The following is a 12872-nucleotide window of genomic DNA, read 5'->3' as shown; positions in this document are numbered from 1 at the left end:
GAAGGCACACGACCGACGGCAAGAAAAGGACGGTGCCGATAGGGTCCAGTCTTTCGAATTGTTCCCACAACGTCAACTGCCCGCATTTCTTTGACGGTAAGTGGAGCACCAGGATGAGTACACCTACGGCCACAGCGCCACAACATAGGTTTATGTAAAAGCACCAGCGCCAGCTCACGTGCTCCGTGAACGCTCCACCAAGCAATGGTCCCTAAGGCGCGGGTATTAAGTCAGTGTAATGTCCACAAATCGGGGAAGTAGGTAGAAACAGATGTCGTGGCCAGGTGCCAATGTCTGATGATGCCACACATCAGTGTGAAGATCGAATGTCTCAAACAATCGCAAGCACGAACATCCATGTTGTACTCAAGGATTGGCTTACTACTACACCCGCAATTCCGAACACCGCGCCGATCAACCCAGTGAACATGGGCCTCTTTTCTAGTGGTGTGGTCTGTATGACCACCACGATGGCTCCGTTCGATATACCGGCACTGCCAGCTCCAGCGATCGCGCGGCCCACTATCAGAACCGGAGAGGATGGTGCAGCTCCGCAGAGAGCACTGCCGATCTCGAATACAGCAACTGCAGCGATGAAAGTGGCTTTCGCAGGGTAGAAGGTGTAAACCCTGCCCCACAACATCTGGCAAGCACAAAGCGTGAGCATATAAGAGGATCCGTACCAGCCAATGTCGGATAGGGAGTTAAAGTCGTCCGTTATGCGGGGCACAGCTGTTGCGAGAATCGTTTTGTCCTGTAAATTGGGTCAGACTGGGCAATGGGCTCAGTAAATTGAGAGACATACCAGTGCAACAAGAAACATCGTGAGATACAGACAGCTCATGATAAGCCATGTGCGGCCTATTGTAGGGTATTGTTGGTTGCTTTCATGTTGTGACGGCTTCTGGTGGCTCAGTGTGCGCTTTTCCAGGACTTTCCCAACATCATTCGACTCTGGAGTAGATCCCATCGCACATGTATGTATGTTTGATGGTATGTATATGGCTGTTTCCTAATATATGTCGCGAAGACACATGGGACTCGGATATCAGGATATGCGGTGGGAGACCACGCGAACTCGTTTGTAGAGAAAGCATATTATGCAACATGCCTTGCCTATATACATGTTGGCCACTGCATTTGTGTTGCCCGACCTGATGATTTCGGTCCCTGGAGACTGTAGGCCTGATGGTATTCGGGCGCGAGTGGGGCAGCTTCGGTCCCGAAACGCGTGCACGGGCCCCTGTTTCGTGCATTAGAAGACCCCGAGCGTGCCTGGCAACTTTGCACATGAATCATTACATACTTGATAAAGAGTTTGCATAAGCGTTGCCTATGATCCTCGAACCCCTCATTAATCGGACCTCGATTTACAGGTGTGATCGATGCGTGCTGAGAAATTTCTCCAAGAACCTTGGAAGTGAGCAATTCCTGAAGTTTGATTGGCGGTTTCCCGCCCCGAGGGGTCCATGACAGGCGGACACTTGAAGTACCTCACCGTTGCTTCCAGGATTCCCATCTCAACTTCATCCTAAGCGGAACGACCACTACTCTCCTTGTCTGCTTCTTACTTGTTTTGGGCAGATAGTCGCCTTTCCCCTTACGCATGTCCTTCCCTGATGCCAATGAGACCACGCGTCTTTTAGATTCCCAAGACGAAAATGTCGCCAGATGTCAACCATCACAAAACCATAATGGAACAGATGATCCTATTGGAGCAGTGGCGGTGTCAACGAGCCTCAACTTCCGCGTCGCGGCCACGATGTTCTCCTTCATGGTCACTGGCCTCTTCAATGCCTCCATCGGCGTCATGCTCGCGCCAATATCTCGCCATTATAATCTGACTGACCTTCATGTCTCTTTTCTCTTCCTTTGTGGGCCCGTTGGATATGTTCTGGCGTCACCTTCCAATGCTTCGATTCACTCGCTGCTAGGTCAGCGTGGTATCGCGCTTATCGCTCCATTGCTCCACACGCTGGCCGCCGTGGGTATCGCTGCACACCCTCCTTTCCCAATTGCGTTGGTCGCGTTTGTTGTCAATGCGATGGGAATTGGTCTTTTGGACGGGAGTTGGTGCGCATGGGCTGGTGGGCTCGAAAAGGCCAATATAGTGAGCGGACTGCTCCACGGAAGTTATTCGGCAGGGGCCGCCATTGGACCATTTGTTGCGGGTCTGTCGTTGGAAAAGGCGGCGATGCCATGGTGGGCCTGGTATCATGTCCTTGTAAGCCTCCCTACGCAATTACATTACCTCGGTTCGAGGCTGTTACGAAGTCAAGATTTTGAGCATAATCGGCGTTTGTATGGCCTATCCTAGGAGAACACGCTGTACTCAAATTTTCGACATAGCGCTATATTAGACACAACTGATTGTTTCTGTAGGCCGGTGCCTCAGTCTTAGAGTTAGTCATACTCGCGACTGCGTTCAGGTTCGAAAATGCATCCAAATACCACTTATTAAAAAGTCACATCACTACCGAACAAGGCAACGCCTCTTGGAAGGAAATCTTTAAGCACCCAGGGACCTGGTTCTCCGCCACGTACTTCCTCATTTACGTTGGAATTGAAACATCTATCTCAGGTTGGGTCGTCTCCTTTATGGAGCGCGCTCGCTATGCCTCTACGGACCTCGCTTCGCTCTCTTCCTCTGGCTTCTGGGCAGGCATGGGCTGTAGGGCGACTGACTCTTGGCTACGTTACGGACCGGATTGGCGTACGTCGTGCAGCAGCCATATATCTCTTATGCGCTATCGGGCTTTTACTGCTCTTTGCGCTCATCAGCTCACCGATTGTGTCTATCCTTGCGATGGCGTTCGCCGGCTTCGTCATGGGTCCACTATTCCCATCCGGTGTGGTCGTCTTATCTGAATTGTTACCCCGGGAGCTGCATGTCGCAGCTGTTTCTTTTGTAGCATCCGTGGGGCAAATTGGAGGTGCCGCATTGCCGTTTGGTATTGGTGCTGTCGTTCAAGGTTTGGGCATTGGAGTTTTTCGATGGGTTATTGTCGTTTTCCCATGTATCGCGCTCTCTGTGTGGACACTGTTCGCGCAGCTGAAACCGAGAGATGTGTTTAGGCAAAGGCTTGATTGAGAATCTACAGGCAGATGTGCTAAACTGACGTTTCCAACGCTGTCAAACCTTGGTCAAGTTGATCTCTTCCTTTTTCGCTAGAGCAATTCGCTGACGTGGCACTGCATCCGCGACTCTACAGATAAAATGTGGAGCTTCATGTTTCTAACAATATATCGATTCGCGTCAATATATAATACCCAGACTCTTCGTCCTTCTCACGGCAAAAACTACGGCCAAGCCAGTCTTTCCGTCTCAACGCGTAAGTATAGACGTACCTGTTCATCTCGCTTGAGGATTTGGTGTCACGCCCCTCCACCGCTCTTACAACATCTCGCAGCGCCTTCATATTTGCGTGACTTTCGGTCCATGTGACAGGAATATTCTCCTATGGGCGATAATCATACCGCGCAAGAGGCGTTGAGTCGCCGCATTGCTATACACCAAGTTGTGGACGTCTATATGAACGAGGGAGTGCGAGCTCAGCGAGCGGGCAAAGACAGACGCCCATGTACCGTCCATCAATTGCACATCATCAATGTTGAAAGCTACGATATCACAGGAGCCATCGCCCCGTCCCGACGAGAGCAGAGTTAGAAGTCGTTCTGCGGTTACCACCACTTGAGACGTGTATATATTCTCAAGTCCTCCCGAGCTGGCGGGCCGCCAGTTCAAGTTTTCCAAGTCGATACATTGTGTGCCTTCCAGCCCGAGGCTCTCGAGGCTCTCGAGGCTCTGGCACCTGTTCATGAGCCCGCACATGTTGCGCATGTACCTAACGTTCGAATAGTTCTTCTGCAAGTTCGAGATTGCGTAACTTTCATCGCCGTCCCAGGATTTCCGAGGCTTTCATAAAATCGCAGATAGGTCAACCCAGTCCCGGTCCCGTCAACGAACTCAAGACACAAGTGACGCAGACGCACAGCCACTTCATCAGACATACAAGAAGCTACGTGAGCGAAGTCGTAAACGCTGGGCAGCGTGAGCTGGAGGTAGGTCAAGAGATCAAGTTGACTGGTTCTGGGTGCATCCAGCGATGCCATCCCGGGCACTCTGCAGCAAACCCAGCCTCCATTGCAAGCCAGCATTCACATCATCGATCTCCTCTTCCAGGGCTTGCAATAGTAAGTATTACTGACCGTAATATACGGACCGTACGAACATGTAGGCCGTACGTACCGTACTAGGTAGGTAACCGTACTAGTAGCTATACAGTAGCAGACTTATAGCCGTACTACAGCTCTACGGCTAAGGATTTTCATCTACCTAATTAGGCTTAGTTGAAGCTACAGTTTTGTATAAGGACCATAGTGCTAGGATACTCCATTGGATACTTCTACATAACGAGCAGATGGATGTCGACCGTGAGTAAAAAGCAAGTGTAACCAGTGTGTATACAAGATGGCATTGCTTCCGCTTGAAAGTGTTGTGACCAAAGCTGTTCCTGTATTATACACGACTTTCGTCCGACGGCCTAACACATTCCGCCACTCTTCACGCATCTTGCTATGAGTTGAGAACCACGCTAACACGACACCAGTTGGGATGGCTCACTTAGGATCGAATCTACTTAGCATGCAATGAATTAAGACGTGAACACTTATGATGCACTTAGAAGCCAGAACGCAAGTGTGAGATGTATCGCTCTAGAAAGCTAAGGTATAGTGCGACCCACTGACGACTAAAACGATCCCTTGCGTCCGCAACCACCCAATGCATCTTGCTATATACATGAAAAGCGGAACCAAAACGCCCAAATGCTCGCGAGTTCACCTCCTTTGCCATCGCTAACATACACATGCGCACTACTCTTCATCAGCTCCTCAGAGCACGATCAAATTATTGATTCTCACGCCCTGGCTCAAGAAGTAGTACCTCCGCCTGACACCAATTGCAGTAGCCCTCTTAAGCGACGCAATCGTCTCGTCACCACCGCTTACCATAATGAGCGGTATGGGATGCGGACGCGGTATCCCAGAAGATATGTATTGCGTTTCGTCGAGGAGGGGTTGTACGAGGTTGAAAGGTATCGAAACCTCCCGGTCCGATGGAGACTGGGACTTCTTCTTTGTGGTCTTCTTTGGGGACTTCTTCTTTGGAGACATCTTTGAGCGAGCCTCAGAACCATCCGAGGGCGCTGAGTTGCTGTTCTTAGCCACTTTACCGGGTTGAACGGGGTTTGAAGCTTTATTGGAGTTTGTGCGTTTCTTGATGCCCTGGTCTCGAGTGCCTAATTTGGTTTCCTCACGCTCATCTTGCAGATCATCGTCTTCTTGCAGATTGCTCGGAGGCTCAAATCCATACCGAGGTTCCTCGTGCTGTGGGTAGCTCACTATAACTACCATTTGCAAGCTAGAGCTGCTTGGCGGGAAGGCAGGGATGTTCCTTAGCTTAGCAGAGAACGAGCAGTCGCCTCGCGGAACGACGATGATCTGGTGACTTTTGGGTATATCCAGCGGTAGACGTTCCTCGCACAATGTGTTTGGATGAATGTAGATGGTCGACCAGCTGAGGGCATTCGTCTTGCTGTAGGAAAGATCTGGATCTGGCACGTCGGGCAAGGGCACGGCGCCGGGTCCAAGCGGCAAGGTAGCTTGGATGGCTAAGCGCTGGGTTGTCTGAGGCTTTTGGGTACTGGATGCGGAGGACGGTGAAGTTGTGGAAGAGGATGCCGCGAGTAGATTCTGAAGGGAGTGAAGAAGGGATGATAGATACGATTCGCCGTTTTCGAGCTGTTGTTCGTCGACATCCAGTTCGTTAACTTCCACATTGGATATGTTCTCCATGCCAGCGATAGAATCCGAAAGTAAGTCTGAAAGTATACCTGAGGAAGGTGTCATTGTGGGTTCAGGAGGGATGTCGATGACGAGATCTACTGTTACTCCGTCACGTGTGCGCGTGAAGAACGGGTCCGTGGGGTTGAAGCTGTCAATCGTCGAGCGAGACATATATACATTTTCATCACGACCGAGTGCTACATTGGAGATAGCATAGATGCGGAATTGCTCATCCAAGGCAACTTTTTGCTCAAGCGGAAGTGGCTCCGGTTCCCTCACCATACCGAGTCGTACTCCGCTCATAGAATTGACGAGGATGCCTTCGTGTACACGCTGCAATGTCCCAGTCTGCAAATTGTTTGGTAGATTCGGAAATGACAGGTCGAAGGTGGCACGCACAGTCATTTTTGAGCTTGTAGCGTTATGGGGAATGAGCTCAGGTGGAAGAGTCCATGGGTAGTACGTGTAGTTCGACGGTGATTGGATGTCAGATACTGAGATACTTGGATGGTCTGCGCTGAACTCTATCAGAGGCGTTTCGAGCGTATCTCTCGTGGGCATGAGATGGAGCCGAGCCAAGCTCGCGGCATGGAAAACATCGGGTCGGGCGGCGGTTGCAGAAACGCTGAACGGAAGATGTTTTGGTGGGAGCGGGCACACACCAAGTGTAGGCTGCGGTCCTGGGCCTGATTTAGTGTGTCTAGCAGAGCTCTTGGGTCGCAAACGCTTGGGAATGATCAACGGATGTCCCTCAGTTGTGAAGACATAAGGCGCATCCCATGTGTTGAGCGGATGCGAAGGATCAAAGGTAAGGAAGAGATACTTGGCGGTCTCGCCTAAGAAGAAACTCTCCATGCGATCACTCAATTCTCCACTGCGAACGTCGTGCAAGCCAGCCCAGCCACATTTTGTCCAGCATCGTCTTTTGATGTCGCGTTGAATCATTTCAGCGACGTACAGATACCAAGGATCTTTAGTGGCACGATACAGGTACCAGTTGGACTCGATGAACTCAGGGCGTCCAGGCCACCACCGCAGTCCACTCTCGATATTCCCAGTTGCTGTCGACCACCTTTCAGGCATTGCAGAATAGCGGGTCCAGAGGGCGGTGTGAAGTAAATGAGTCTCAATTGCTTCATCTAGCTCTCCGGCCATTGTCAAGAGACCCTGATAAAACATGCTTAGACTGTCAATCCAGAATGCACGCATAGCTCCAGTGTAGAGGTCCACTTGAAAATAATGCGGATGCTGATGCTGTGGTCCCCGATAAATTTGTCTCTTGATCGCACTGTGCGCATCCTGCCATGTCCGGAGGAAAGCGTCCGGCGAATCGAGATGGGCGTGTTCCTCATCGTAGGGCAATCCAGAAAGTAAGATGTGTGATTTCAGAGCGTATTCAAAGAAACTGTCGATGCCTGCGCCGACCCCAGTGTATGGTGAGATCCATTGGCCTGTCTCGGCATCTATTCCAGCTCCTATCAGCCCAATGGTACTGCGGCGCGACCAAACGGCCCAGAAGGCGTCCTTCGCTGCGATTTCAAAGCGAGAATCACCAGTCAGTCGGCTAAGAGTAGTGAACTCCAGAACAAGACTGCCAGCACCAGCACTGCATGTTTCCGTAATCTCGATCCCTTGCTCTTTTGGGTCCTTGCTGCATTGGCCGTGTTCTGCATCGTTATTGTAGGGCGAATTGGCGTAGAATGGCACTCCGTACCGAAGGTTCACGCGCGGATACGGAAGACCGGTCGGTGTATGGAAAGCGGGCATCAGTCGCTCAGCAAGGTCCGCAGCCAGACGTAGCAGCTGTCCATCGTACACAAATCCATTCTGCCAAAAGATGCCTTCTCTTCCCCTGTTCTTCTGCACTTTTGCGTCATATCCGCGAATGGGCAGGTCGCCGACCGCAAACTGGTGCGCACTCAATAGCCCTCCAACGCCCCGTATGACCGTCTCAAAGACCTGCACCTTGCTGTCTAGGTCGAAGCCTCGCGCTCGTTCCCCTTGACCAGCCGGGCCTTTCGATCCGTCTCCGTAATTATCTACCAACGCCTTGATGCCATCCTGAAAATCGTCCAGGGGTCGGTTCCGGCCCCGCTTCGCTGGTGGGGGTGAAGAAGCGAGTATCGCAAGTGTCGACAAGCTGTCGATCAGTGTCAGTGAGTAGTTTCCCAAGACATCATTGACCTCGATATGCGAAGGATTGTGGCGGTCGCGAGTAAGAGGCGTGCAACTGAGTGGGCGCAATTCGTCTTCGGGGAATCCGTATTTCATGTACCCATCGAAACCGTGGTAGAAGATGTCTATCGTCTCTTGTCTGAGTATATCAGCACATGTCTAATATATAGCTTCTACAGCATATACCTCAGGCTTGCAACAGTGTCATCTACCATGCCATGTGCGAGGTTCACCCAAGCACACAGACATAGTAGCAGCATCCATATCAGATTCCAGGAAACTCCCCCGGGCTCTGGGGCGCATCGCCGTGCAGGCCGTCCGGAGGAGTGCATGCCCAAGAGAGCCCCGGTTTGGCGACATGTGAACCGAAAGAAGAAGACAGCGGGGCCGCGAAGCTTCGAGTCTCATGTCATGGTGGGCTATACCAGGATGTCCAGTCGGACACCTGTTGCTTTCTCTCGCCCGTGCGCCGCTTGGCGCTGTCGTCAGAAAAATAGTTCGGGAGACCGCATCTGGCGTCACCACCTGCGCGCCACGACAGTCGCCAGCTCCAATTCTTTCATTCCATGTATTCTATCTCTTCAGCCCCCTTGTAATTTGTAGCGTCCATCTTCCTCCGTCACAATGTTGTCGCGCGCAGCAAATCGCGCCTTCCGAGGGTTGCGCACCGCACCTGCCCTACCTGTTCGACGCATAGCTCCCATAGCTTCCACACCACAGCGCATACGCTTCTATGCGACCAAGCCCCCTCAGAATGACACATTCAAATCAAAAAAGGCAACGAACGACCCCATGCATCCCAACGAGCAGCCCGAATTTGATACCGCCGCATCACCAGAGCAGAATACAACCCCATCAGGGCAGCCTGGAGAGCCTGCAGAAGAAACCCCACAACAACCGCAGAAGCCTCTGCCTGACCTGCGGCATGGTATCCCTTCTACATTCGGCGCAGAGTTCGGAGGCGCCGAGGCAAAGTCGCAGAAGGGTGAACATGACCCCAACAATATCACCGAGGACCCTGAAAAGGAACCCGGTCCTGGTCGCGAGGGTGGAGAGCTGCCCAAATCTGCATACGAGACGAGTACCGATAGGAGGCGCAACAAGGTCGCCAACTGGTCATACATTGCCTTTGCACTAGCCGCAACTACGGGAGGAGCGTACCTTTGCAGGAATTGGGAAAGTGAAGAGGAGGAGAAGAAACATGCAGATGCGCCTTCGGGGTGGTCCCCCACCCTCATGTATCAGCGTGCGAAGGCTCGGCTTAATGGCGAGATGAGCTACTATACCGAGCCAACTTTCAACAAGCTCCTGCCAGAAGTGGAGATGATGCCTCCTCTGACCTTGGTATTGAGTTTGGAGGATCTGCTGGTGCACTCCGAATGGTCGACCAAGCACGGTTGGCGGACAGCGAAGCGCCCTGGTGTAGACTACTTCCTCCGGTACTTGAGCCAGTACTACGAGCTTGTCATCTTCACGTCTGCAAAATCCATGGACGCCGATCCTATCATCCGCAAACTCGACCCTTACCGCATCGTCATGTGGCCGCTTTTCCGTGAGGCAACACGCTATGAGAAGGGTGAATATGTCAAGGTATTTCCTACAAACTGACAGAAAATAGGAGGTTGCTAACATGTTCAGGACCTTTCGCATTTGAACCGTGACCTATCGAGAACTATCATCATCGATACCGACCCTTCACACGTGAAGGCCCAGCCTGAGAACGCTATTATACTGCCGAAATGGAAAGGGCAACCTGGCGACAAGGGCCTCGTATCTTTGATTCCGTTCCTGGAGTACCTCGCTATGCTTCAGCAAGGTGGCGGTAATTTCGACGTGCGACAAGCCCTCAAGTCAATGGAGGGCAAGGAGATACCCGAAGAGTTCGCTCGGCGAGAAGCAAAATTGCGTGCCGAGCACCTGAAGAGTTTGGAGGCTGAAAAAACAAAGAAGGGCAAGAATCTGGGATCGTTCGTGGGTGCTCTCGGCCTAGGAAACAAGCAGGGTCAGATGGTCCTTGCAGATGGCACCAATATGTCTGAGGGTCTGGCTCAAGGCAAAATGATGATTGACATGTTCCGCGAGATCGGCCGGAAGCAGTACGAAACCATGGATAAGGAGATTCGCGAGAACGGCGAGAAGTGGCTCAAGGAGATGGCCGAGGAAGAAAAGAAATTTCAGGAGGAGCAGATGAAGAACATGAAGAGTGGTGCAATGAGCTGGTTTGGAGGTAGCGCCGCTGCCCCTGCACCACAACCCCCACCATCTTCTGCGCCAACACCTGAGGCTGGCAAGACATCTTGAAAATCTCCACGAATGGCGTTTGGGATGTAACAATATACTTCGCTTCCATTGTTGTAGAAGGAACGGTGTTGCATTGGGAGGTTGTGGGAACTGTACTGTATATTGCACATGTATCAATACGACTTTGGACATACAACATCACGCAGACCTTCTCTCTGCCCACTCTACTGGGGTTTTCGAAGGCGTGTTAAATCAGTTATCATTGACATGCAGAGACTTTCCAATATGCAAAAAAATTGCGGAAGCGATCGTTGCCTCCGCAAACTGGCGCCGGTTCACGGAAGGTTTTGAGCTAGCCTCCACAGAGACTCCGTCAATCGAAGAGTTGCATACGAAGCGGATAGCAACGGCCAAGCAAACGAAAGGCTTCGACGGACATAAGCCGCTGTCGGAGATAAAGCAACCTCGAATGATGCGGGGAAGCCCACAGCACACCAATCGCATAACGTCTCATACTCACCCCCGACATATTCCCTAGCAACATGCTGAAGTACACTTGCTGAAGTACATAGTACATGGAAACCACCCTTCCTTCACCTGTAACACCATGGCGAGCTCTCGCCCACGGCCTCAGGATCCCATCAACGGTGGTTGGGCCGATGCGTCTGTGTCTCGACCGCATTCTCCTCCGCCCTACAGCAGTCCGCCCCCGGAACGCGTCGATGTCGACTTTGCCTTCGGAACGATGGACCAGGTGTCTATCGACGCTTTTTACTTCGACAATGTCACCGAAGAAGACTCCGAAGAAGAGTCTGTCACCTCCGATGTCCTAGCCGAGCTCGATAAGCTCGACGAGCAGCTGCGTATACATCGTGCGCCGGTTGTGCAGCCTATTGCCCAGCAGCAGCCGTTTCCACTTATGCGGTTGCCTCTTGAGTTACGCGAACAAGTGTATGACGAATACTTTAGGGCCGAAGTATGAAGTGTTGTAATAGAGACGGGAGGAGAGGCTAATGTTTGACAGAGCAGATTGGAGGTGTTCGAGGTTGCCGAAGGGCTGAACGGCATGTATAACTTCGAATTTGCGCTGCTGAGGACAAATAAACAGATTTGGCTAGAAGCACTAAGGAGCTGGAGGAAGAACATGTTTGTACGAATTGAGACGCCGTGGCCGCATGCTGGTATGAACCAAGCCTTCGGTCCCGAATGTGCCCTAGTACAACTAATTAGAACTAGTCCATCATATCAGATTTGAAGGACACGTTCCCATTGTCGCAGCTGGGCCTCGTGCGGACTCATTCACCCAGCATAGGGGCCTTGTCCAGATCACCGCACCCTTACACGGCATCACCGTACCGGACCATGCCATTATCCTTCTTTTAGAGGATGTGCCCAAGTTCACAAGAGTGTGGTTTTACTCGGCCCTCAATTATACCAACCTCAACCCACAAATATGCCTCAAGTTCATACTTCGCGACCCGTACTACCCAGCCGATCCCAAACCCGTCCCCCTTGAGCTACAAAGACGGTTTCTCCACCCTTTCGGCGATGTAAAAGGCCTTTACGACACCGACTTCGAAGGTTGTCACGAAATCGCCGTCTCCGAACTCCGCAAAGCAATGGCAATCCCATACCCCACCGTCCGCGAGTCCTGCGAACTAGCCACCACCCTCATGGAAGAAGGCGACCTCCTCCTCGCGACCAACAATCCCCAGAACGCGCTAAACGCCTACATCAAGTCCTTCGACGCAATTCACATCAAGATCTCCGGACGTGACCGTCGCATCCTAGCAGACGGTCACTTTGCAGATGACATTCACGAGGGCCGTTACGCAGGTCAGGCCGCGATGACCGTCCGCGTTGTCCTCCGTATTAGGCTTGTGGCCCGCGTAATCCACGCCTACATTCAGCTCGGTCTCCCCAACGAAGCAGCCTTCTGGGGCATCCGCAGCATCAAACTCGTCCGCCAAGGCACTCCCCCCTCCGCCGACATGGACGATTTCTTCGCCGACTTCATTGGCTCCTCGGACATCGCACTCATGTATGCGTGGACTGCCGCTGCCTTAACTCTCATGGAAGAAGACGAGAAGTGGAGGGAGGAGAGAGAGGGATATAAGTGGGAGGATGGGGCTTGGCGGACAAGGGGCTATGTGGAGGAGGGCGGGGTTGTACCTTGCAAGCGAGAGGCATGCGTCGGATAGGAAGACCCTGGTCGAAGAGATGAAGAAGTTCAAGGTCAGGCCGCCGGCAGGCTTGTTTGGGAATGACGCGGATGAGGTGAGTAGTTTGGGGCATCTGGATTTGGGGGCTGCGGAGAGTTGATACATTGATTTACGTGTTGGTCGGAAGTTATGGCCATGCGTACACGTACGTAAACCAGGTCTGTAAAGGATACCATTCGGCTCTTGCTTTTCCAATTCTGAACCTCGTCGGAAATGTCGGTCGTCTCACTTGCCTTCCCCGCTATAGCGGTGAAGGATGGGGAAGTATGGCGAAGAATCATGTCTTATTGAACAATGGCATCTGAGGGGGAGACGAAAGCAGTATCATAGAGGCGAACAGAGAGGCTGGCTTGGAAGGGCTCGGAAGCACTGGCACATTTTATTTTA

At 52.0% G+C, this 12872-nt stretch overlaps 3 protein-coding genes across 3 annotated transcripts; 2 read left to right on the top strand and 1 right to left on the bottom strand.

Annotated features, from left to right (window-relative positions):
- Positions 1 to 4893: 4893 nt before the first annotated feature.
- Positions 4894 to 8237, bottom strand: N0V89_007457 (uncharacterized protein; the record flags this gene model as incomplete). Its single annotated transcript, XM_056216220.1, has 2 exons — positions 4894 to 8161; positions 8209 to 8237. 2 exons carry the CDS (start codon positions 8235 to 8237, stop codon positions 4894 to 4896), a joined length of 3297 nt encoding a protein of 1098 aa, XP_056070467.1.
- Positions 8238 to 8646: 409 nt separating this feature from the next.
- TIM50 (mitochondrial inner membrane protein required for protein import) lies at positions 8647 to 10323 on the top strand (the record flags this gene model as incomplete). Its single annotated transcript, XM_056216219.1, has 2 exons — positions 8647 to 9612; positions 9661 to 10323. The coding sequence occupies 2 exons, from the start codon at positions 8647 to 8649 to the stop codon at positions 10321 to 10323; spliced, it is 1629 nt and encodes a 542-aa protein (XP_056070466.1).
- Positions 10324 to 10870: 547 nt separating this feature from the next.
- NDUFAF3 (NADH dehydrogenase [ubiquinone] 1 alpha subcomplex assembly factor 3) lies at positions 10871 to 12464 on the top strand (the record flags this gene model as incomplete). Its single annotated transcript, XM_056216218.1, has 2 exons — positions 10871 to 11239; positions 11727 to 12464. 2 exons carry the CDS (start codon positions 10871 to 10873, stop codon positions 12462 to 12464), a joined length of 1107 nt encoding a protein of 368 aa, XP_056070465.1.
- Positions 12465 to 12872: the final 408 nt, after the last annotated feature.

The sequence above is a fragment of the Didymosphaeria variabile genome (assembly GCF_027946475.1).
Source record: "Didymosphaeria variabile strain IMI 356815 chromosome Unknown scaffold_5, whole genome shotgun sequence".
NCBI lineage: Eukaryota > Fungi > Ascomycota > Dothideomycetes > Pleosporales > Didymosphaeriaceae > Didymosphaeria > Didymosphaeria variabile.
Note: the sequence above shows the minus strand (reverse complement) of the source record. Positions and strands in the feature narration are given on the sequence as shown.